Source organism: Pithys albifrons, chromosome 3 (assembly GCF_047495875.1).
Source record: "Pithys albifrons albifrons isolate INPA30051 chromosome 3, PitAlb_v1, whole genome shotgun sequence".
Classification (NCBI taxonomy): Eukaryota; Metazoa; Chordata; class Aves; order Passeriformes; family Thamnophilidae; genus Pithys; species Pithys albifrons.
Window position 1 is genome coordinate 68,527,978 of NC_092460.1, and position 22,720 is coordinate 68,550,697.

General features: G+C 36.5%; 1 protein-coding gene across 2 annotated transcripts in view; it reads right to left on the reverse strand.

The window, feature by feature from the left end:
- Positions 1-22,720, reverse strand: part of MON2 (MON2 homolog, regulator of endosome-to-Golgi trafficking) — a 76,946-nt gene that overhangs the window by 23,226 nt on the left and 31,000 nt on the right. The window contains exons 14-29 of one of the 2 annotated variants that reach the window (XM_071552315.1): positions 22,454-22,635; positions 21,128-21,240; positions 19,908-20,012; positions 19,582-19,662; positions 19,420-19,493; positions 19,256-19,346; positions 17,939-18,040; positions 15,671-15,781; positions 14,823-14,998; positions 11,474-11,636; positions 10,697-10,990; positions 9,758-9,956; positions 7,869-8,497; positions 2,533-2,676; positions 1,990-2,007; positions 1,594-1,722 (exon numbers count right to left, since the gene is read on the reverse strand). In XM_071552315.1, coding sequence (XP_071408416.1) covers positions 1,594-1,722; positions 1,990-2,007; positions 2,533-2,676; positions 7,869-8,497; positions 9,758-9,956; positions 10,697-10,990; positions 11,474-11,636; positions 14,823-14,998; positions 15,671-15,781; positions 17,939-18,040; positions 19,256-19,346; positions 19,420-19,493; positions 19,582-19,662; positions 19,908-20,012; positions 21,128-21,240; positions 22,454-22,635 — 2,611 coding nt within the window. The remainder of the gene's footprint in view (positions 1-1,593; positions 1,723-1,989; positions 2,008-2,532; positions 2,677-7,868; positions 8,498-9,757; positions 9,957-10,696; positions 10,991-11,473; positions 11,637-14,822; positions 14,999-15,670; positions 15,782-17,938; positions 18,041-19,255; positions 19,347-19,419; positions 19,494-19,581; positions 19,663-19,907; positions 20,013-21,127; positions 21,241-22,453; positions 22,636-22,720) is intronic. The other variant, XM_071552316.1, reaches the window with a different exon arrangement.

Here is a 22,720-nt window from a genome sequence, read left to right on the forward strand (position 1 = left end):
AGGCTTCCCTAACATCTAAAAGACTGCAGGCAGTTTATTGCCATGAGTGTATTCTGGAGAATTTAGTCCTTTTCCTAGAAGGCTACTCCCAAGTGCTTCCATGGTAAAGGAAAAAAGCTTCATTAAATTTAAACTTTTCCTTTTAAAGGTGAACTGTATACATTACCACTGCAAGAAACCTGTTCACTGCTGACTGTTAAACCACATGAAATTTAAAAGTAAGAACAGTGAGTAAAGTTCTAAGATAAAGGGTGCAAAACAACTCAAAGAGCAGATGAAAATACGGCAAATCTGAAGTCTTTTAGATAGAAAGCCAGCTTCAAAATCTATAGAAAAAGTCATTAATAAATTTAAAAACATTAATTGCATGAACTACTTACACTGTATGTATTCCTTTTAGCATTGTTAGTCAAACTGACTTAGAATCTGATAGTAAATAATCTTGACAAAATAATTATTAAATTTACATTTCAAATACATAGTGACTAGATTCAGGTACTACATGTACACTGCCTCCCCGTGCTGTTAGTGCAGCCTCTGATTTAAGGAAAGTGAGGAAAGACACACTCTGACTCTCATGAGGGAGTCAATTATAATTAACTCTCTATTGCCAAAAATCATGACCAGCCCTAGAGATAAACAGAGTATTTTTTTCTGCTGCTATTCATCATATGTGTCAAATCTAATTCCAAAATCAGTATATGCCTTAGAGACATGAAAAATAAATTTAAAAGCATTTTTCACCTCCTGCAGTGGATCACATTATTATCAACAGTAAATGTTAAAGAAAAGGGGTGTTTGCATCAGTTTCGCTAATCCTATTAAAACAGAAGCAGAAAACAACTGCATTAACTTTGAAACACAAATATTTAATTCGTAACAGATTTCAAATTACATCACCTACTTTAAACACATTCAGGTTTCGATATTTCTATACAGGAAAAACTTGATGTCAGCCAAGTCATTAAAAACAAACCTAGGTCAGATACACCTTTTTCCCAGACGTTTACTATTACTTCTATTATTTAACAAAATTTATTGTTGAAATGGAAACAAAGTCAAAGAAAATGAAGAGTTTAACATTTTCACCTTAAAGGAGGAGTTTGACAATTTCACCTTGAAGGTGTATTTGCTCACCTATAACATTTCATAGCTACATCAACACATAAAGATATTAGAAGCAAATCAAAAGTAATAGCTACAGCACAGGCCCCTGAGTATATATGCCAGTCTACAGAAACTGGTCTTTGGCTTTAACTGCCATTATTTACTAAGAGGCCTACTTATCACACTCAGGTGCATAATACTTTCCAAGATTAAAATTTTGTGGCCTCACACATTTGTTAATTTTTATCTTAATATTGAAATAATGATGCTGACATTATCCACCAAAGAACAATTCACACAGCCTAATCAACAGCCTTGCAGCTTCAAACGAAATTAATACCTGCTGCACGTTTTCATAAAATTTCCATCTGTTTACTACAGCTTTAGGTTTCCCAGGAAGTGTTTATCAACACTAGGTGAAAATAAAACTCAGTATTTTCAATACAAGCTCATTAAATTCAGAGCATATGCAGGAAAAACTTGTACCTTAATAATGTTCTGAAGAACTTTCTCTGTTACCACAGCTTTATGGCAAGCTGTCTTTTGGTATAAGTCCACCACAACTTCCAACGATCTCTCAGCAAATGGTACATAATTCAGTGCTACCCATTCCGCCTAGGAAAAGAAATTAGCAAATTACTAAACTATATGTGAAAATGTATTAATTAAGGAACAGAAAGTGTATGTTTTGCACTGAACTCTCCGTTTAATGCATGCAAGGTTTGCTAAGAATATGGTCCAAGCAACAAAAACTGCAAATACAACATAGTTGGGCTATGAAAATGTACTCTACATTGAAGTAAAGCACATTTAAGTAGGAGGAACATTGCAGTATAGGCAAGACAACTACATTAGCACAATCTTTAAAGAAATTTAACTCACCGGTGCAAATAGTTGTATCTAGTGTGATTCCATTGTGTTGCAGGACAAACAGAATAAGAAGAATTAATACATAGATAATAGTTACCTCTTTGATTACAGTGAATCAGATGCTCATGCTTAGTGAACAGCAGTGTACACAGATAAAAAGAATTACTGAACACGTCCCCTTTCTTTACAGCACGTGCAATTCAAAAATCTGCAGCTTGAGGGAATTTTCTCCATTCAAAATTATTGTGTCTTTTTATTAAATTTAGTATCATGTGTAGGACAAATTATTTTAGATTAATTCATTGTACAAATTCAGACACATTCACTGTGTCTGGTGTCCAGGCAAGATTTTTCCTACATGAAGGAATACAAAGTATAAAACCAACGAAGAATGTAAAGGAAATAAATGAAGATAACAAAAGCACATAAAAAAACTTATTACACAACATGCATTTTTTTACAGATTCAATAAATGCATCTTTCTGAACAACCTGTATCTGAAGCTGAATTGGATTCACCAGCCAAGTGAAACAAGTGACATTTCTAATTAATTACCTGATTATACTTTGCATTTGCAATGTGCTTTGTTTCCAGCTGTCCATACTGTGGAGGCTTGCAGGAAAATTCTACAAAGGCCAGCAGCTGGTCAAAGATTGCAGGATACATTATCTGCATACTTTCTGAACCCACACATATAGCCTACACCAAAAGAAAATACAAAAACTTAATATACATACTGAGCTTTCACATTCATTATCTGCATCAGTACAAGGAACTCCTAAAGAAAAATCCCCATGTAACACTATGCCAGAGTCACACCATATAAAAGACAGTGGATAGTTTAACAGTTTAAGGAAAATAAGTTCTGTTATTTTATTAAGGTAAATTAAGTGGCAAGATTCCTGAGCATATACAGTTCAGTAAATACAGCTATCTCATCCAATAAAAGACTTATATTTTCCTTACTAACTCTACTTCAATGTGTCAGGAAAATATAAGTCTTATATAAGTCTTGTACATGGATCTCAGTCACATCTTCTTTAAGCTCTACTTCAAGGAATGTTTAAATCTCAGAAGTAAGTAATACAAGGCTTCAAACAGTAGTTAAAATAGCATCTTACAGAAAGGAACATAAATAAGGAACATAATAACATAAATTATATGATTTTGGTATACCTGAAACTCATAATCTTGCTTGAAAATGGAAAATGTACTTAAATTATGTCAATGAAATATCATGCTGTCAGAGGCTAATGATTTCCTGTTGCAATATAAATCACAGGGAAATCCTAGAGCATTTATTTTCAAAGCCAGATACAATGACTCTATGAAGTTACTTCCATTATTTTCTGTCATTTTAAATGACTTGCTTTACTTCCCAAAGTCTCTTCTCTCAAAGCTTCAAGAAGCAGGCAATTTATTGCTCTACAAAAAGACCTTGTACTTGTACTGTCATTTTTCTGTCGGGAAGACTCAAACGCCTTTTTCATTTTAAGCACAGATCATCCATGACAAATTGTGGCTGAACTCACTCAAGGTGAACACAGCTTCAAAGCTGTTTAAGTGCAACCCCCATGTTGGAGCCATGCCACAAACTGTGTGAGTCAATGGGCAAGCAAATATCCCAAGTCCACAGCCATGAGAGGGAGCAAGCCCACAGGGGCTACAGGCATTCCTCACTGTAACACCCTAAGACCAAGCTGCACCTTCAGGCAATGGACAACTTGCAGCAGAACACTCCATGAATCAACAGTGGCCTTTTTCTTCTCCTCAGCTTCCTACAATTTAAAATGCATGTCTAATGCTCAAAAAGCTTAATCAACATTCCGAATGTAGTGCAGCACTCCTAAAAAGGCAAATGCCTTTTCTGGTGCTCAAGTTCAAGACTGCACTGAACTCTGAAAGAGATGCTTAGAAGCCAGGTACTCACCCACACTGCAGAAGACTGAAAGTTTAACTGCTGATCTAAAATTATTCAACAACCTGTAAAGCAATTTCATCTGATCTGCACTAAATTTTAACATGCTGGAGGGTAGGAAGGCTCTGCAGGGGGATCTGGACAGGATGGGGTGATGAGCCAAGGCCAATTGTATGTGGTTCAACAAGGCCAAGTGCCAGCACCTGGTCACAACCACCCCAAGCAGTGCTACAGCTACAGGCTGGGGGAAGAGTAAGTGGGAAGCTGCCCAGTGGAAAAGGACCTGGACATGCTGGTCAACAGCTGCTGAACATGAGCCAGCAGTCTACCCAGGTGGCAAAGGCCAGTGGCATCCTGGCTTGTATCAGAAATTGTGTGGCCAGCACAACCATGAAGTGATTATCCCTCTGTACTCAGCTCTAGTGAGACCACATCTGAAGTCTTGTGTCCAGTTCTGGGCCTCTCACTACAAGGAAGTCACTGTGGTGCTGGAGCATGTCCAGAGAAGGGCAACAGAGCTAGTGAAGGGGCTGGAGCCTAAACTACCTGAAAGGAGGCTGTAAAGAGGTGGGAGTTGTTCTCTTCTCCCAGGTAACAAGCGATAGGACAAGAGGAAATTACCTCAAGTTGCACCAGAGGAAGTTTAGATTGGATATCAGGAAAAATTTATTCACAGGAAGGGTTGTCAGGCATTAGAACAGACTGCTTAGAGAAGTAGAGTCACCATCCCTGGAGGTTATTTAACAGATGTGTAGACGTGGCACCTGGGAACACAGTTTAGCAGTGGGCTTGGCAGGTCCTTGTAGGTCTTTTCCCACCAAAATGATTCTCTGATTCTATGGACTAATTAGAATTGCTTTTCTAAGAGGTTTAGGTTTCTGACTGACACTAAGGAACTTTAATAACCTTAAAATCTGAAAACAGCCTAGCAAAGTGTGTGACAAAAGATGCAGAAAGTATCTTTAAGAGCTGCTTGTAAAACAGAGTTCTAATTACTACATTAAGTGCACTTATTTACATACTTAAGAGACCTGTATAAATTAAAATGTAATGGTCACAGAACAACAAAATACAAACAAACAAACACCAAAAAAACCTAAAATAAAATACTCTGCAGATCATTTTTGGTTGCAAAAACTGACACAATACTTCAGTTCCAGAAATTTATGCTTTACAGCATTTTGATACTAATCTTCTGGGGTTTTTAATAGTTCAGATTTATCTAGCAACTCCCAGAGCAACTACTGGTATGGACTATTTTTCTTCTTTACTGCTCTCTGTAGCTAAGTCTCTACCATCACTGTCGGTATATGCAAATACAGCCTTGAGTTTACCATGTTTGTAAAGAGGTTTGCATCCACACTGCTTGCAGAGGCAGAATTCAAATGTATTTGATCCCCAAGTATGCACCTGTGTTCCTCTATCTGATGAGCCAGCTGGCTCACTGTAGGGTAGACTTAGAGTGAATGTAGGCAAAACCTGAGAATAATCAGCAAATTTGGGCTTGAGAGCAAACTTCAGCTGAGATACAGCGATGAAACAAGCTTATACTACAAAAAACCAAAAAAGCCAAAAAACCTCAATCCCCAACTTATACTACAGCAGAAAAAGACTAGAAGACAAGTTCTAATGAGAAATAAAAAGATAATAAAGAACAAAATAAAGGGTGTAAAACAGGCTCAACATATGGAAGCCTGAAAGGAGATCAAAAGCTCCCTTCCAATCCCATGTTCTTGAGTTGCAACGTCCTTTTTCAGTGGAATCACATTATAAAATATCTTTATTAAACCAGTCAGGGGATCAGTCTGAAAAATATCAGGGTTTTTTTAAGCTATTCAAACTGCAAAGTTGATCCACAACTTCTTAGAAAATCAGAACTGACCCAAGTCTTCCTGTATCAGCAAAGAACCTAATCCTACATGCAAACACGTGAGAAACCTTTTGTTTCAAAGAAGATTGCGAATATTTACATAATCTTCTTTAATCATTACACTAGCTTCTGTGTGTACTCCTGAGAGTATCAGTTAGACTTCAAGAGAGGAAGAAGATACTGTGGCCTGCAGCAAAACCATCTGATGGATTGTCTTTGCTCCACATCAGCACAGGCTGGCTGCCTTGTCATGTGAATTATACTATGTTATACAGCCAAAGGGAGCAAACACACAACTTCACAGAACATACTGATGTCCAAATATATTTTAACCAAGTATTTTAGAAACTTCAGTGCTGTTGTGTTAATAACATAACTATAGAGGGGATGGGAGGTACTGTCTAAGTTGAGGTACCATTTTATGGAAGTCTGTATTTGCAAAGGCTTGTAACTGCCATGCTAACCATCTAGACTGGGAGTGGGGAAGGGGAGATGTCTCTTTCTCATGGGAGTTATTTTGTTATTTTTAAAGAAACCTTCAGCTAAAACAGTTTAACACCTTGACAAGAACAAAAGCATAAAATATGCAGTTTTTCATCATGTTAAAAACTCTGGTAACCCCTTCTTTGAAAGGCAATAATGCCTGCAGCCTTTGGAAACTGAGATCATCTGAATAAGGACACTTAGAAAGAAACAGAAAAATCTGGGATGAATAAATTGAGTGATTAAGTGGGGAAAACAGGATTTGGGCAGGACTGAGCTGGTGGAAAGGGGAAGATACAAAAGATCAAGCCTGACTGGAAAATGATAAAAATGTAGTGGACATGACTGGTTTTAAAACTCTATGTTATTTATATAACCACATACAAAGCTGAGAGTTAATCCTTTTCTATCCAAGCAAACTGAACTGAAATTCAAGTAAAACAATTCACTCCATAGCACTTCTGTTCCTGCTCATGGCAGGGGGTGTTGGAACTACACAATCTTTAAGGTTTCTTCCAACCCAAGTCTTTCTATGATGCTATTCTGACACCTCTGTTTTCAAAATACATTCATAAATATTTTTCAAACCCATAAACTAAAGGAATGGCTGCTAAGATAATGATTCTGCCTCACTTGTTTAAGTATGAGACAAATCAACCTACACTAAGCAAACAAGAAAGCAAGATTCTGAACTGCTGCTCATTTAGTATCCACCATGTGTTCTATGAGCTAAATGGGGCATGATCCTGTCAGCAACAGGGGAGAGGAAGTATGACCACACAGTTAAGCAAAGTAGTTATAATATGAAAGCCAAACAGGAACAAAGTCAGGTCCCATGGGTAGTTTTAATTCTGGCATTTCCCAAGTAGATTTTTGAGGGGGTTGCCTTTTTAAAAGTAGTGATTAATATAAATGCATGATCTCATTCATTATTAACTTTTCTTCTTTTGAGTAAGTGTTCTGAATGACCAAGGAATTTTGCAAGGAGATATTTTACTACTCCAAAAAGGAAGAAGTACTTTTTTTGTTTGTTCAGCTATCCAGAAAAAAGAGCACACTAAATTGTTGTTTACAAATTCCCCTGCATGAAGGGTGTTCTTTGAAGATGAGTTCTATAGCAAGAATTTCTTAAGCAGAGATGCAGCATTTTCCTTAAATAACTGATTAATAAGATGTAAGGATGTAGGTGATGTGGCAGAAACCCTGCTACATTTTATGTTTTGCATGAACTGAAGGTTCTCATGATCACTGTTCTTTGTTTATGGCAGTACCAGGGCACCGTATGGAATATTGTTTGGGACTCTTCCCCTTTTTCCATGTAGGGACCTTCAATGTCAACATGAAAAATACTTCCGTATTAAGTAGACAATTAAATGGCAACAAACACAGCATAACACTTTCTGCAATGAAGTAAAAGAGCATTTCAAAAAGATTACACCATTCCTTTCAATGCAGAGCACCTGGGTTGCAGCAGGAACGGAGATGTGATTGTTCTAATACAATACACTGTGCAATTACAAATAATACAAAAAATCATGCTTAAGTCACCATGCTACAGCTCTGAGAAGTGAGACACAGTGTAGTTTACCTTTCACCACACATCAGAAGTCGCATTATTACCTTTTGTAAAACATCTAAAGCTGTAAGGACTGCTTCCTGTAAACTTGTCAAAACTGCTTCAGTGTAAGATGGAAGGATGAAGGGGGAAGCATCTGAACTGATTGGAACTGAAACAGCACCATGCAAAATGACACCCAGCTTTTGGAGATCATCCATGCTGAAGCCAGTTTTGATGTGTTGGTAAAGAGCTGGGAATATCTGAATTAAAGCTGTAAGAAAAGGCTGGCTAGGAATGAAAGTCAATTTATCACAAGTAATTGGAGGCCTTGTACTTTCTGAACCAATCCTATACCAGCTGTTCCAGGCTGCCCACCAAAGATTCAAATCTTCAATCTCATCTGTCATTACAGGCATTTCAGATCCATTGTATCTTCCTATTCTTTCTCCTATGGAGTCAGTTCTCATGAATGATCTGCCAAGACTAGTGGCAGTTGTTGTCCCTACCACCAGAGGTACAGAAACATTGATGGCAGGTGGAGTCTCAGGCTTCTCAGAGTCTCGAGCAGGAGAAACAATTTGCAAGATCTCCTGGAAGCTTTTCAGAGCAGCCAAGGAAACTTCATTATTTTTGCTGAGTGCTGCTGATTGGATGTGATCAAGAAGAACATCCCAGGCTTGGGAAAAGTCTCCTATTTAAAAGAGAGAGGCAGAAAAAAAATCAACTTGGAACTTGCTTCCTAATCCCTTTGCCACCCACCCTCTCTCTAAAAGGCTATTCATGTACTTTTTACTCTAATAGACAGAAATTTCAAGAGATTAGGTGTCAGCTTGAATGGCGTTTATAACATGTATCAGTTCAACCATAACCAGAAAAAATGAATGTTACAGAGAAACACACAAATATGAAGTATGAAACAATACATCTATACTCATGTTAAATTTGCTAGCGAAAAATCACATACCACATCCTGTACCAGTAAAATACGTTTTCTTTATTCAGTATAGTGAAACAGATTTGTTCCTATACATACCAGATGCCTGTTGATTTCAAAAAGGGATTAAGGGTCAAATCTATAGTCATGCAATGCATTTATAAAGAACTGATTTTAAAATGCTCTGATAATTGTACTGTGGAAAGATTTCATTTGGGGCATTTGAGTTTTTCATTTAATTTAGCCTTAGCCTTCAGTTTTCTATGATACTGATTACAGGGTTTAAATATTTAAATAGTTTTAATTTTTTTATTCAGTTTTAACTCAAGTTTAATATAGTTTAAAATCTACCACATTTCTGCAAATGACCAATATTCTTGATGGCTATTAATGTGTTGATATCCGTATCGCATTAACCAAAATGAAATAAAACATAAATTACAACTAGTTTAATTGTATACTATAGGATGGTGAAGGTGTATTACTGTAATAAGGAATTTGCTTTGCAAGCTATTCATTCTCTATTTTTTTCATTTTCTCCTTGTTGAAATTACCAGGCTATTGTCAAATATTACTACATACAACTGAACAATGTAACTGTTCAATAGTCCACTGACTTTACATTCTAAGAGAACAGTTAAACTGGACACTCTGATGCCACAGAAGAGTTCCAGGCAAGTGCTGCATAACCTTAGAAAGACAAAAGGAAAAGTATATTCTGAAAATCAAAAGAAGAAAAAAATTATTGTTGTTATCAGGCTACTATAATTCAAAGCTATGCACCCAGAATTGTGATGACAGATTTAATCTCAATTACTGTGATACAGATGAAATCTGTAGTTACAATTTTTTGCTCTAAGGAGCATGAATTAGTAACTCCATAATTGTCGTAACATTTGAGGTGAAGCACAAAATACACTTTTAAGCTAAGATTAAGATTCTTGCCCAGTACTTTAACATAAAAATATACAAAAGCAGTAATTGATTACTGTATCTTTCAACAACTATAAATTTTACCTAAAGGCTGCAGTAAGTATCTCCTAGTGTTAAATATTCTTGCAACACCAGCCAGCGTTAATACCCATGTCTCAGCCCACTGTTTCTCAGCTGTATCCCTTGAATGATGGATGAGAATGTTCCCTCCTCCTGATTCAATCTTCTCTTTGTCAGCTGTGGTAGAAGATTCTCGAACTCTGTCCAACAGGTGAAATAACACCTGTGACAGTCAGGAAAAAAGAGGAAAAATGCAACTTGTCAAGTACCATAGCTGTATTCATATTAAACCAATAAAAAATAGTAATTCATTCATTATCCTTTCTGTCACTGAAAATTCCCTCAAATAGTCTCCACAGCATCCAAGATTAAGAATCAGTCAACTGATGGCCACTTGAGAAGAGTTAGAAACAGCACGAGCAAGCCCACTGAGAACAGTGTCAGCACTAACTGAAGGCTAAAACCAGTGGATCTAAGATTCTTTACAGGTACAACAGGCAGGCTCAAACACAGCCTAATTTTTCTGTAGAGCACAACAAACATGACTGTGACTTAGAACATGACAAGTACTCTCAAAAGAAGAGAGATAAAATAGAGTGCAGAGCAAGACTCCATCTAATCATATCAGCCCAGTCACATGACTCTCAAACATCTCCATTTTCACACAAAGAAATAAGCCATTCATTCTTGTAGGAAGGAAACAGTCTTTTTATCCAACTCAAGAGTAAGACTAATCAAGATATGAAAATTACGTTTCAAAACAGGCTCTAAAGGCCACAGAAGAGAAAGTGTAAAAAATATTCCCAAACCCTGAGAAAATCAGATTTCTATCACTATATGTTATCTTTAACAAGTCTTAATAAATTACATAACTGATAATGGTTATTCAATTGTGAATGTTCAATTACTACTAAAACATGAATGCTGTTTACAAAGCCTTCAGCGAACGCTCACACACCGTACCTTCCATATTACTGTGTGCCACGTTGAATGTTGCAATAACGTTCCATGAGCACCAATAGTAGAAAACAAGGTCTGCCCAGCACTCTTCCTGACTGCAGGTCGGGGATCCACACACAGCTCTCCAAGTTTGGCATACAGGCATAACCAGAGACAGTCAAATGGTGATGCAGGATGAAAAGGTCTGTTCAGCATCACTCCCTTTTCTTCTGCCTGTTTCTGCAACATTGCTTCTTCTTTGTTTAACTCTTTCTCAATTATTTCACCTCTTTGGAAAAAATAATCTGAAATATTCCACTACAAAATAAATAATAAGACATATGGTGTTGTACAATAAAAATATTGTAGTGCTCTTAATGATCATAAAATAAATTGCTTCTCATTTTCAGAAAGTACATCAAGGTATTAATTTCTCTACACTGATGAAATAAGATCACACATAAATATTGCAAGGTGCAAGAAGTATTTTTCTTATCCACAGCTTTTAGGGCCCAGTTATACATGAAGCACCAGAAAGGGGAAAATGCATTGAAAATAAGATACTGATGAACACAGTTACAACACTATTTCTTTTACCAAGCCTGGAATCATGCAGATTAAAGATAGTATGTGCTCACTCAATTGACATATGACTCCAAATGACAGCATTGTAAGAACTCCAAAAAACAGTTTGCAGCCTTCATTTGTATAACTAACTACAGATTAGTTTTCATTAAAAGAAGAAAAGAAAAAAAAATTAAAGCCAGAAGCAACATCACTGTAGGTTATTATAAAACTCACCAACAAACCAATTGAAGTTAAGCTAATATTTAGCTCTTGATTGTGGAGTCCAAAGCTTCCTGCAACTTCAACAACTATCTGCAGACAAGTACATGGCATTGTTGGAAGGAAGTCAGTCACAACCAACTGAAGACACTGGAATGCAGTCCGTATTAAGGACTCGCTTAAAAAAACAAAATGAAAACAAAATATACACACACATATTTCAAATTTCTTCAAGAGCACTGAAACGTTTTGAATACAATACCTCAGGAGATAGCATTATTAAAAACAAAAAGAAAACATCAATTTAATATTTTTGAGATGAACTTGCAACATTTTAAATATTTTTTGGAGATATAACATGAAGTTGAAGCTTGAAATTCTGACAAAGTATCTTGGCCCATGTTCGCTATCTAGTGGAGTTGATGTTTAGACTTTCCAATGGTCCTTAACTAACTTATATAGTAAAGTCCAGTCCTCTGTTCTAGAGTGCTAGGACTTGTGAGTTCACATGTATTAGCTAAAACATTATAAAAAAGCCTCAATGGATAAAATAAAGCTTAAGGATGACAATATTTCAAAGAGGAAGCTGTTCTGAAGTATTTCTTCTATCAGCAGTTACAAATTGCTTCAAGTATGCCAACCAGGTGGGCAACATGTGCTTTTATTTATTAGGAAAGAGACATGCCAACACAATGGTAGTCTTCCTTGCTTCAATACTACCTTATATCAGACAAAAACTTTTCAAAATATCTGCCATTAAACAGGTATTTAATAATTATTTTGTCTTCAGAATTAAATTCTGAATACAAACAAAAATGCAATACAGGAAAGGTTTGCAAAAAGGATTTCTCAGAAGCAACAAGGTCATCTACAACTAAAACCTTGTTTAGTGAGAGAAAAATTGAAGGAATCAAAAGGACTAGTGAAGTATAGATAATACAAAATAGGGAAGCTTCATTTAAATTTCACTATACAGGGTTTTTTTAATGCTTGATGTACAACGGGAAAAATTCCAAAGGTTCGTAATACAGAAACCTAGTGTCCTTCAGGATATATATCCCAGGGAAAAAATTCAGACTATAGATATGTCAATTACTGTTTCAGATTCATAAATTACGTACTTTTTCTGATTAATTCAAAATAAAAATCATAGGTGGGTTATTTCCACTGTATTGTAACAGCCAACATGATATGGAAACCAGAGGAAAGCAAAAGGAACTTCACATGGACCAAAATGGTATAACTAATAATTCTCTAATATGAAGCACACTGCACAGAAACCATCCATCCTACCACATAAGGTCAAAATATTTATCATTGTTCTACCGATGGAGGAAATGCTCAGAGTGATACTCTCCCTCATATTCAGAGTCTACAAAGTGAAACACATCCAAAACTGCTGCAGTTCCCCCTCCACTACAAAGTTCCAGAGGTATGCCACCTTCCAGGACTCTAAATGAACAGGGAAGGAGGCAGGAAATGAAAGTACAGTTACACTACTCATTTTGAAGCACTGAGTAAATGGGAAAGTAACCTCTCTTTCTAAACTTCAAAGGTAAGGCTACAAGAAGAAATCCAAAATAGTTCATTTCCCAAATAATGTCCCACACTATTATGCATTTGGAGAAAGGTTTCAAAGTCCTTCATGCAAGTGGCAACAGCAATACAGCTCTTCAAATTGTAAACTGTTCTTGATGTTACAGGTGACCACAAAATATAAACGCAAGAAACTGAAGCTTAGTGAGAAATCTTAAGATTGTAGAGGGTTTTATCTATGCTTAAAACAAACAGGGCCATCCCACTGAAAAATTCTTCAGAGACAGACTTCCTTTTGTTTCACAGACTAGTACTGTACAATCCAGAAGTGACTGAAGCACCAATGGCTCTCAAAACAGCATCTTCTGTATTTATAACAGCTTAGAAAGAAGTTCTTCAGGGAAGTAAATGGATTTCTGTCCTGGAATCCAGGACATTCACTGAGCAGAGGGAAGATGCGTCTGAAGAAATTCTTGTGGTCAATAAGTTCGTATTTAAAGTACAATAATGGTATCTGCATCTCATGCTCACAGCTGTAACTTAGCTAAGAAATTCAATTGTTTCTCAAGGAAAAGGAGATTTGCTTAATTTTTTCTTACTGCAGTTAATATGATGTGGACAAACAGGGCTATGTAGTTGAAGAAAAGTGTATTATTCTATATGCTTTGTAGGAGGAGACTAAGACACAACAAAAGATGTTAGTAACATCTTGAGATATCTGCCAGTGAGGTATAGATTTGAGACATAAGATCTGAAGACTCCTGAGAAGGAATATGTGTTGGTTCTCATCCACCACCAACAACAGTGAAAATCAAAGCCATGAAGGAAATGCACACATTGCATCAAGTGTGGAAATAGCAAGTACCAAAGGAAGCATAGCTGCCAAAAGGCGATGCTCACAACCCAGAATGCCAAGATCCTTGGGGATGTTGGTAAGTACTACTGCCAGAGCAAACAATACTGGAACAAGAGCAAAATCCTTCAAGCATTTGAAGGTGCTTTAGGAGTCTTTTATTTGCCCAGAAGATTGAAGCCAAAGGGGGACAAAAGGAGAGATATGCCAAGGAGATTCTCCTACTATCAGAGTATGACCTATCCTGCTGCTAGTCTTGACTAGCCCCAATGAATGAATAATATAGTTTGAGTGTGTGGCTATTACTCCTGGTGCTTACAGTTTCAAAGTGAGATGTTCAGCTCACTGCTCATTTAAAAAAAAATCCCTGCAACTTCATCTCTCACTTTCCCTTGTGGGCAGAAGACCAGTTCAGTAACATTCCACCTCTGGTCGCAACATCAACTGTGTTAGTGAGTCACGGGATTCATCCACAGCAAGTAAACAATTTCCATCCTTCTGCTACCAGCAACCATAAAGGGAGGAAGTCTTTGAGAAAAAGAGAGTGATCAGAAGATGACACACATCAGAGCCTACTGGAAGACTTAAGAAACAGAAACAACAGATAAATTGCGAGCAAGAGCTGATTCATACAGAATTATCTGCACGCACCAGAGATGTGTCCAGCAGATGCTTAAGATCAAATGAAATGGCACACTGAGTATACACTCCTCAGTGTGTGCTCAATGATGACCACAGGAGACGGTAAGGTGGAATAATATTCAGGTTTTCTGAGAGATTATTTCAGTAAAATCAAAGCATTCTTCAGAAAAAATTTAAAACTGTATTTTTGTTGAATAAAATATTTCACAAGCTAAAAATGACAATGACACTATGGTTATTGTTGAAGAGGCTATTAAAGTAAGAAAATATAAGCAGAACTCATTCTATTGTTCTTATCTTACATGACTTTAAAATTTTATTTCCACCACTTACCCCTGATCACTTTGAATTGCCCCCATGACTCCAAGCACCAATGGCCAACCAGGTCCTAAGCTGTCACCCTGACTCTGTAAAATCTGTAGCACACACTCCAACTGCTTGATCCTGATATCAGGATGACTAATGTTTGACAGCTCCTTTAGCGGATTCAATAAAAGCAACTGCAGTCTCTAAAAGCAAACAATAAAGCACATTAAGGATGCCAACATTTAACTTATCTTTAATTATTTTTATGTACAGTTAGTGAAAACATAATGTACAAATTAAAGATTCATTAAATTAATTCAGTAGCTCAAATTCAGAGTCAGAAAGACCTTTCTAAAATACTGTTTATAAAGGATCTTAGCAGAAAATCTACTTCTCTGGCCCTTGTTCTCCAGGTTCCTCAGGAAGTAGCTACACCATGAAAAGCGTCATCCAACTTTATGCTCATCCACTACACTCAGCTTCTGACTCAAGAAACCTTGGAAAAAACTATCTACTGAACCTCAGTAAAAATATCAGAATGCTTTATTTATCATGGATTGAAAGCTGTGATTTAAAAGGTTAAGTAACATATATTTTATGTGCCATGATATCACACATATACTTCTAAACATTCTGGAATTGTTCTGCACTCATAAGGATGACCCATAATTTGTTCTAAAAAACGGACATAATATGCAAACATCAACACTCTTTGATAGGTATTTGAAAAAACAAAAGGAGGATAGTTTATTAGAATGCATGAGGTGATTTTGAAGGGTTACATCTAAATGTTACAGTTATAGACTTCATAAACTCAATAATAAAGTTGCTTTACAAATGAGGGAGGAAAGCAGCTGCTCTCAAACTTACTTTACCTGGTTTTGAGATAATGGAGGATCATGTCTGAATGTCAACCCTGCTTTAATGAGAGATGTTAAAGCTTCTGCTCCCCATTCTCTCATTCTGGAGTTAGGATGCTGACAGACCTGAAAACACAGCAATATTTTCTTTAAAGTCACTTCTTTAAAATCAAGATTTCAATACATATATTTTAAAAATACATTGTAATTGTAATAAAATGTACATAAAGCATAATAACTTTAAGCAAGAATAAAATAAATCTCTAGATTATAAAATTAGGTTTAACAGCATAAAAAATGAATTTATGTTTAGGACAGACATACCTTCTGAATAAGGAAGCAATAGGGAAGCAGTGAGAGACACAGAAGGAAACATAATGAAAGTTACATACATAATTCAAGGCAATAAATTTTCCAAAATGAATACACTAACTGCTAATTCAGATAATGATTGATTAAAAAGCACTAAACAACTCTTCAATGAACGCCTGAAACTCTCAGGTTTAACTAGGCCTTAAGCTACTATAAAATTAGAAGTTTACGCACTGCTTAATTTAATGAAGTGAGGAACATGACAGTAGCAAAGGCAGAAAATGTCTTCTATACTCTCAAATACAAAAAGTAACTACATATTGAAGGCAAAGTAAACCTTACAGTCCATTATTTAAAAAATTTGACAAAACAATAGTGAACATTTTCAAACTTGACTTTCAAATGCATGTCTTCATTTTTCTTTGTCTCCTAATTATCTAAACCTAATTATTTTGCTAACTGCTTTTTTTAGAACAAAAAATTAAAATATTGTGCATATCCATTGCATAGATAACTAGTATGAACTGTACTCCCTTATCGAATACATTACACTCAATCAAACACGGGAAGTCTACAGTTTCTTTCACCTCTGCATAATTATTGCCACCCAGCCTTCCAGCCCTAGCTCAGAGGGTGTAAGAAACCAGAGTCAAAGCCCAAAGCAGGATCATAAAGAAGACTGATAGCTTTCATTGGTGGACCATTCTCTTATCAGCCAGTGGCCAAACTGAAAAAAGGACAGTGTAAAAGATCCAGCTGGATGTTAAAAAATGCAGACAAGAAATAGCTGCTCTCCTGATTTATTTACATTTTTGTAATCTCATACAATAAAAAACAAAAGACAGAATTTTAACTACTTCAGGATGCTCTGAATCTGTCCAGATAATCAGCTCAGGAAAGAGGGAAAAAATTATTCCTTTACTGTACCTCAACAACTTAGGTTTAAAAGGAAATAAGGAAATACTTTGAAAGAAAATGAAAGACTGTATTTCCTACAAAAGAGTGGCAAATTACCCACAATACATGGGGAACAGACTGGAACAGACTCATTTCTAGATCAAAACACACTCTCAAGATGGGGATGGTGAAGCTCACTGTCTTGGAGGGGGAAAACAGACAAGAGAAGGAGATGCCTGTGCTTTACATTTCAAACCCCTAAGCATCCAAATTTTTTCTCCTTCGTAACACATCATGTGGCTTCCACAAAAAGAGATGTCCAATTTTTAATACTGTTTGAAATTATGCACCAGTGCTAAGGAAGTTTGATACATTCTGTAATACGAGGAAGAAAACCTTTCCCCTTTACCCGTTCTAAATCAAACCTGTTCTTGTATTTTGCTCTTCTACGTATCTGTGTGGAGAACTGAAACTACAATTACATTCCACTACTTGTTTTTAGTTTCCAATTCAAAGCAGAAGACTTTCTTCTGGAAGATGGAACATATTTTTCATGTTGAAGTTACAATACTTAAGAAATTTAAATAGGATTATAACAAGTATTTTTATATTTGCACAGTATTGTTTTAAAGAGAGCAATTAAATGTTAGCTTAAATGTTAAAAAAAACCCAAACAACCCATTGTTAGTAAATCTCATGCCTTCAATCTATCTCAAAACCTTCCCTGATATTTGTACTGTGTGAAACAGCAAAACCTGTTTATGTTACCTTAATTACAACACATATATGAAGTATAATAAACTGATCCCTTCAAACATTTTTGAGTCAATAACAGATAAAGACTGACAGCACCATAAAGATGAAGTTATTAAGAGATATTAAAATAGAGGAATTTAAATATATAAAATCACTTTTAAAGTCAAATCGTGATGCATTCAAGTTGCAAAAACAAGGTGCCTAAGCCAAAACATATAATTCAAATTGAGATATTTTTTTTATTTAAAAATGGATTTCTACAAGATCTGCATTAATACAAACTAAATCCTAGTACAACTGTTAAAAGCCATTAGTTACCTCCAGAAGATGACCAGTCAAAGGTCTCCAAAGAATCTCAATCCTGTGCATGTTAACCAGTCCTGTTTCCAGTAATTTAGCAACAGCAAAAAGCGACGGTTCCTTAACAAAATGGAATTTGCATATATGACTTTGAGGTAACCGAGATAATGTCAGAGCCTTTCGCTGCATGAGAAGATGGATTAGGTGCAGCTCGTCTCCCAGCACAGCGCTTGGCAGGCCGTGAGCGCTGGGAAGTGCTGCAGGAGCAGCCACAAGGGGACAGCAGCACACCCTGAAGAACTGTGATTTTTCGCATAGTTTTCTCAAGTTTGACAACAAGAGTACTGATATTCTTTTAAAAACTCTCGGATTTATATAATCCTCCCTCCAATCAGCCTTATAACATATTTTACTAGCAAAATAGCCTTCTTCCCCATTACAACTTTTAAAGTTAAAATTATATATAAATAAACAATGCAGACTATTTCATTTCATAATCCTCTAATTCTTTATCTTCCATCAGCTTCATAAATGCCCTGTAAGAATATGATAAATTTCCCATTAATCAAATACATATGCAAATATTTTTAATAAGCATCTTCTTTTTTTTAAGTTAACATATAGTCAAAATTACTGTTGTGCTGGAATTACTGTCTAATTTTCAGGTGACTTTAAACAGAAACCTTGCTTATTTTAATTCATTCTCTGTTGCTGTCATTGTCAAATATTACAGCAGGTTTTCTGTCTTCATTATCTCTAGTATAACAGATAACAAAAAACTTTCAGAAACAGTCCTCTGGGTTTTGATTATGACTAGGAAAATATATATTCCATCTTATTCAATCACTGAGTCTTTAACCTTTCTGGGCTAAAAGTTGTTTACTGAGGCTGACACGAATCCTATGGTTTTCCCAAGTAGGTAAAAATTATCAGAATGTTTTACATCTAAATTGTCAGGCCTTCTCTGAAGTACATTGTAAGAGAAAAACGACATGAAAATGAACACCTCATAGAACATGCTGTGCTACTCAGAATCCCTAACCTCTGAAATTATAAGGGCTTTGAAAAGTTTTATCCACCCACTATCTCATTAGTGGAAACATAAAGCATTCCTTAGTTAACAAAAAGCACTGGAACGCAATGAGAATCTTCAGAGTATTTAGTAACCATACGAAATATCACAAACAAGAAATTCTCTGGTTCATAATTTATTTTTACTCTAGAGCATCAAACATATTATTGTTCTTAGTATTAGAAATATTTAGCATAAAGGATAAATGTACAAGTCTGTTTCACAAAAACATCTAAGAAGAAAGTAAAGAGCTCTTTCTATACCTTATTGTTTCCATAGGCCATATCCATGGCTTCCAGAGACAATGAGCAAAGGGCATTTATTAAGTGATGTAAAGAGACATCATCAAGGTACCTGAAAAATAACAGCTATCAAAACACTGCTTGATATACACACATGATTTTAATTATAAGATAAGGTTTCTTACTGTGAGTTTTCAAAAAGCTTTGAAATCATGCTGGATATAGATGGCAGATCAGTCATAACTGCTGTAGTCAGGACCTTGAAAAAGATACAGAAAATATGTCTTACAGATTGCAGTAGAAAATACTGTGCAATCATCAACTGAAAAATGAACAATTGTCCTTACTGTACTGGGCCCTTCCACAGCTCTTCCAGGTTTTAATGCACCTCCAACACTAGGCTTCAGTCCCAGAATCCACACAAGATGCTGAAATGGAAAAGGACCATCTTCAGCAGAAAAACCTCTTCAGCAAGAATAAAAACTAACATTGTACTTGGGATAGCCAGGCACCTTCCAGCCAAATAGAATTCAAGGGAAATGCTACAGTACTTACTCAAGGCAATTCAAAGAACATCATGAGAAGAATCAAAGCTTCTTCTATTGCTCACAGAGCAACTCAAAACTAAATACGAACTTGCATAAAAGCAAGGCACAAATATTTCTTCCTATACCTGAAGAGTAGCCAGGACAAGTTGCCACGATGTACCAAGAACAGCTCCATGGAAATGAGCTAAGTTGAGTAGAGTCCTCATACACTGGATATTTTTTGAAGTCAACTAGGAAAAGAAACCCAACCAATCAAACAACCACACAATTTTTATCATTCCACAATGACAGTGTGTCTAGCAACCTTCCAATTTTTACTACGTAGCTCAAAGATTACATTTTGTTTGCACTGGAGCAATGCATCTTTTTTAGAGAAGTAGTTCAGTCTCTCCTCTTATTTTGGTGGGGTTGAATATGAGTATTCAAGTACTGCCTCAAGCTCTAGGGTCCCCAGCACAGGAAGGACATTGATCTGTTGGAGTGAGTCCAGAGGATAGCCACCAAGATAATCAGAGGGATGGAGAGCATCTCCTATGAGGAAAGGCTTGGAGAAGTGGGATTGTTCAGCATAAAAAAGACAAGGCTTCGGGGAGACGTAGTTGCAGCCTCCCAGTACCTGAAGGAACTGAGAGGAGAGATGGGCCAAGACTATTCACAAGGGCATGTAGTGACAGGAAAAGGGGGGAATGGGTTCAAATTGAGAGATTAGGTTTAGATTACATATTAGGAAAAAATTCTTTACTATGGGCATGGTGAGACACTGGAAAGGCTGCCCAGGGAAGCTGTGGATGCCCCATCCCTGCAAGTATTCAAGGCCAGGTTGGATGGGGATGGGGCTCTGAGCAGCCTGGTCTAGTGGAAGTTGTCACTGCCCAGGGCAGGGGGTTTGGAACAAGATGATCTTTAAGGTCCCTTCCAACCCAAACGATTCTCTGATTCTGTGATTTGATCACTGCCCTCTCCTCCCAGTCTCCCATTATTATCAAAGGCACAAGTTCAAGCGCTCCAACTTAATTGCATCTTCTCAAAAGATCAGTCTATCTTAAAAAAACCTATGTAAGTGAACCTTCACACACAGGCACATAGAAGAGCTGAGAACCAGGGTTTTCCAAACAGAGTGAATGGAAACTTCTGAGCTAAAAGCCAGAAAAAAGCAAGAGTAAGAGTTCTTTGCCGTTAAAGATCTTTGGTGTCCAGGGCTGTCCCAAATTAAAACCTTAGGCTAAATAGTTCAGATGGCCACTATTTGTAAGAATGTTGTTTATCTGTAGACTGTTTTTGAGACACTCTGAGATGCAGAAAGACATAATTAAGCAGGATACGATCACTTACAAGATGTACTTACCATTACTGTTCCCTGTGGCTGAAGAGCTAAGGGTTGCCCTACTGCTACAACTTGCTGATGAGACTCACTTGAGGGACTAATCATTTGAACATTCTGCCCCTGAATGGAATATGCTAGAGGAAAATTGAAAAGAAAAAAAATAAATTTAAATTAATAATCCAGTACTACTTGTAGTAACAACCATCTTCTGACAAATACACTCGTGAGAAGTTTTTTCCCAGTATTAGCTTTAAGGTAGCTCACTTTGAGACCTTTAGCTATATTTAGATTATTATGTCATTGCCTTACAGAGTTAAAGAGCCAGCAGTTACTCCCTGTCTCTAACCATTAGACATTGCTTGCAATACATTAACATATTTTATGTTGAGACTGAAATATTTATGCTTAAGATACGAGTATTAGACTCAACTCAGCTATTGGTAGTAACTGTGTGTAAGTGGTATCACTGTGTGCTACCATTGTGCTTGTGCACTCGGGAAATGAGGGTATCATAATTGCCATGTCATGATGTTTTTCCAATACAGGACTTCAGGACACCCATTTTGTAACTCACCTGTAAAAAGAAGGGCAACCTATATAAAGTAATTTAACTTCTCTGCCTTGTTCCCAATAGATATTTGTATAAGTCATGCATACCTCTTCAGAGACTTAGAATCTAATAATACACTTAGCTAGTGGATTGGACTAAAGTAAAGGTGCTGGCCCTTGTTCCCAGACTGAGGTATTTTTGTTTTGTATTAAGAGGTTTAATGTTAGATCCACTTGTATATTTTTCAGGTAGTTGCACTTCTCAGTAAATTCATTTTCAAAATTAGAAACAGAGCACATCCTTAGCCGCCGTATCTCATGAGTTAGAACATTCTCTCAAGATGTGGGAAGCAACAATTAAAATGTTTGTAATCTGAATAGAGCTCAGAACTTTGAACTTCCACTTATGCAGCAAGTACTAACACCACAAGGCAATTGTAGAAAAGACTGAAGTACACCATAAAGACAGGATGTTCTCACCAAAGCTTTAGCATCCAAGTTATCCAGAGACCTTTTTAGATTTTGGATGCCTTAATTACATATCCTAGCAGATCTTTAAGATGATAGACAGATCCTTAGACTTCTGACATATGCTAAGCATTCGGGAAGTTTTAGGCTGACTAGAATGATAGCCAGCAGATTCTGCAAGACTAACCAGGTGATCTAGGTCCTGTCTGAGGATTTTAGTATACTTTAACATAGCAAAATACTGCAGTTGCCTATCTTTGGAATCACATCCTGAAAAATTTGGTTTTTTTGGTACATGGAAACACAATTAAAGAAAATTTATATATTTACATTTGCTGGACAGAGCTGCAGTTGTGCTATTTAGAACAGTAAGGGCATAGTGAGGAGGCAAGGATCCTTTGCAAATGGCAGTGATAAAGGCATCTCTTGATGTTACAAGACCCAGTCTTCCACAAAGTGCAGCCATGGTCAATTCTGCTTTTAGAATATTTTCAGTGGCAGCTTCATCAGTGCTGAAAGAGTACACATTGTTCAACAAGAATTAATCCACAGCACAGATGCAGGCAGCTAACCAAAACCGAAAGCCATGAGAACATA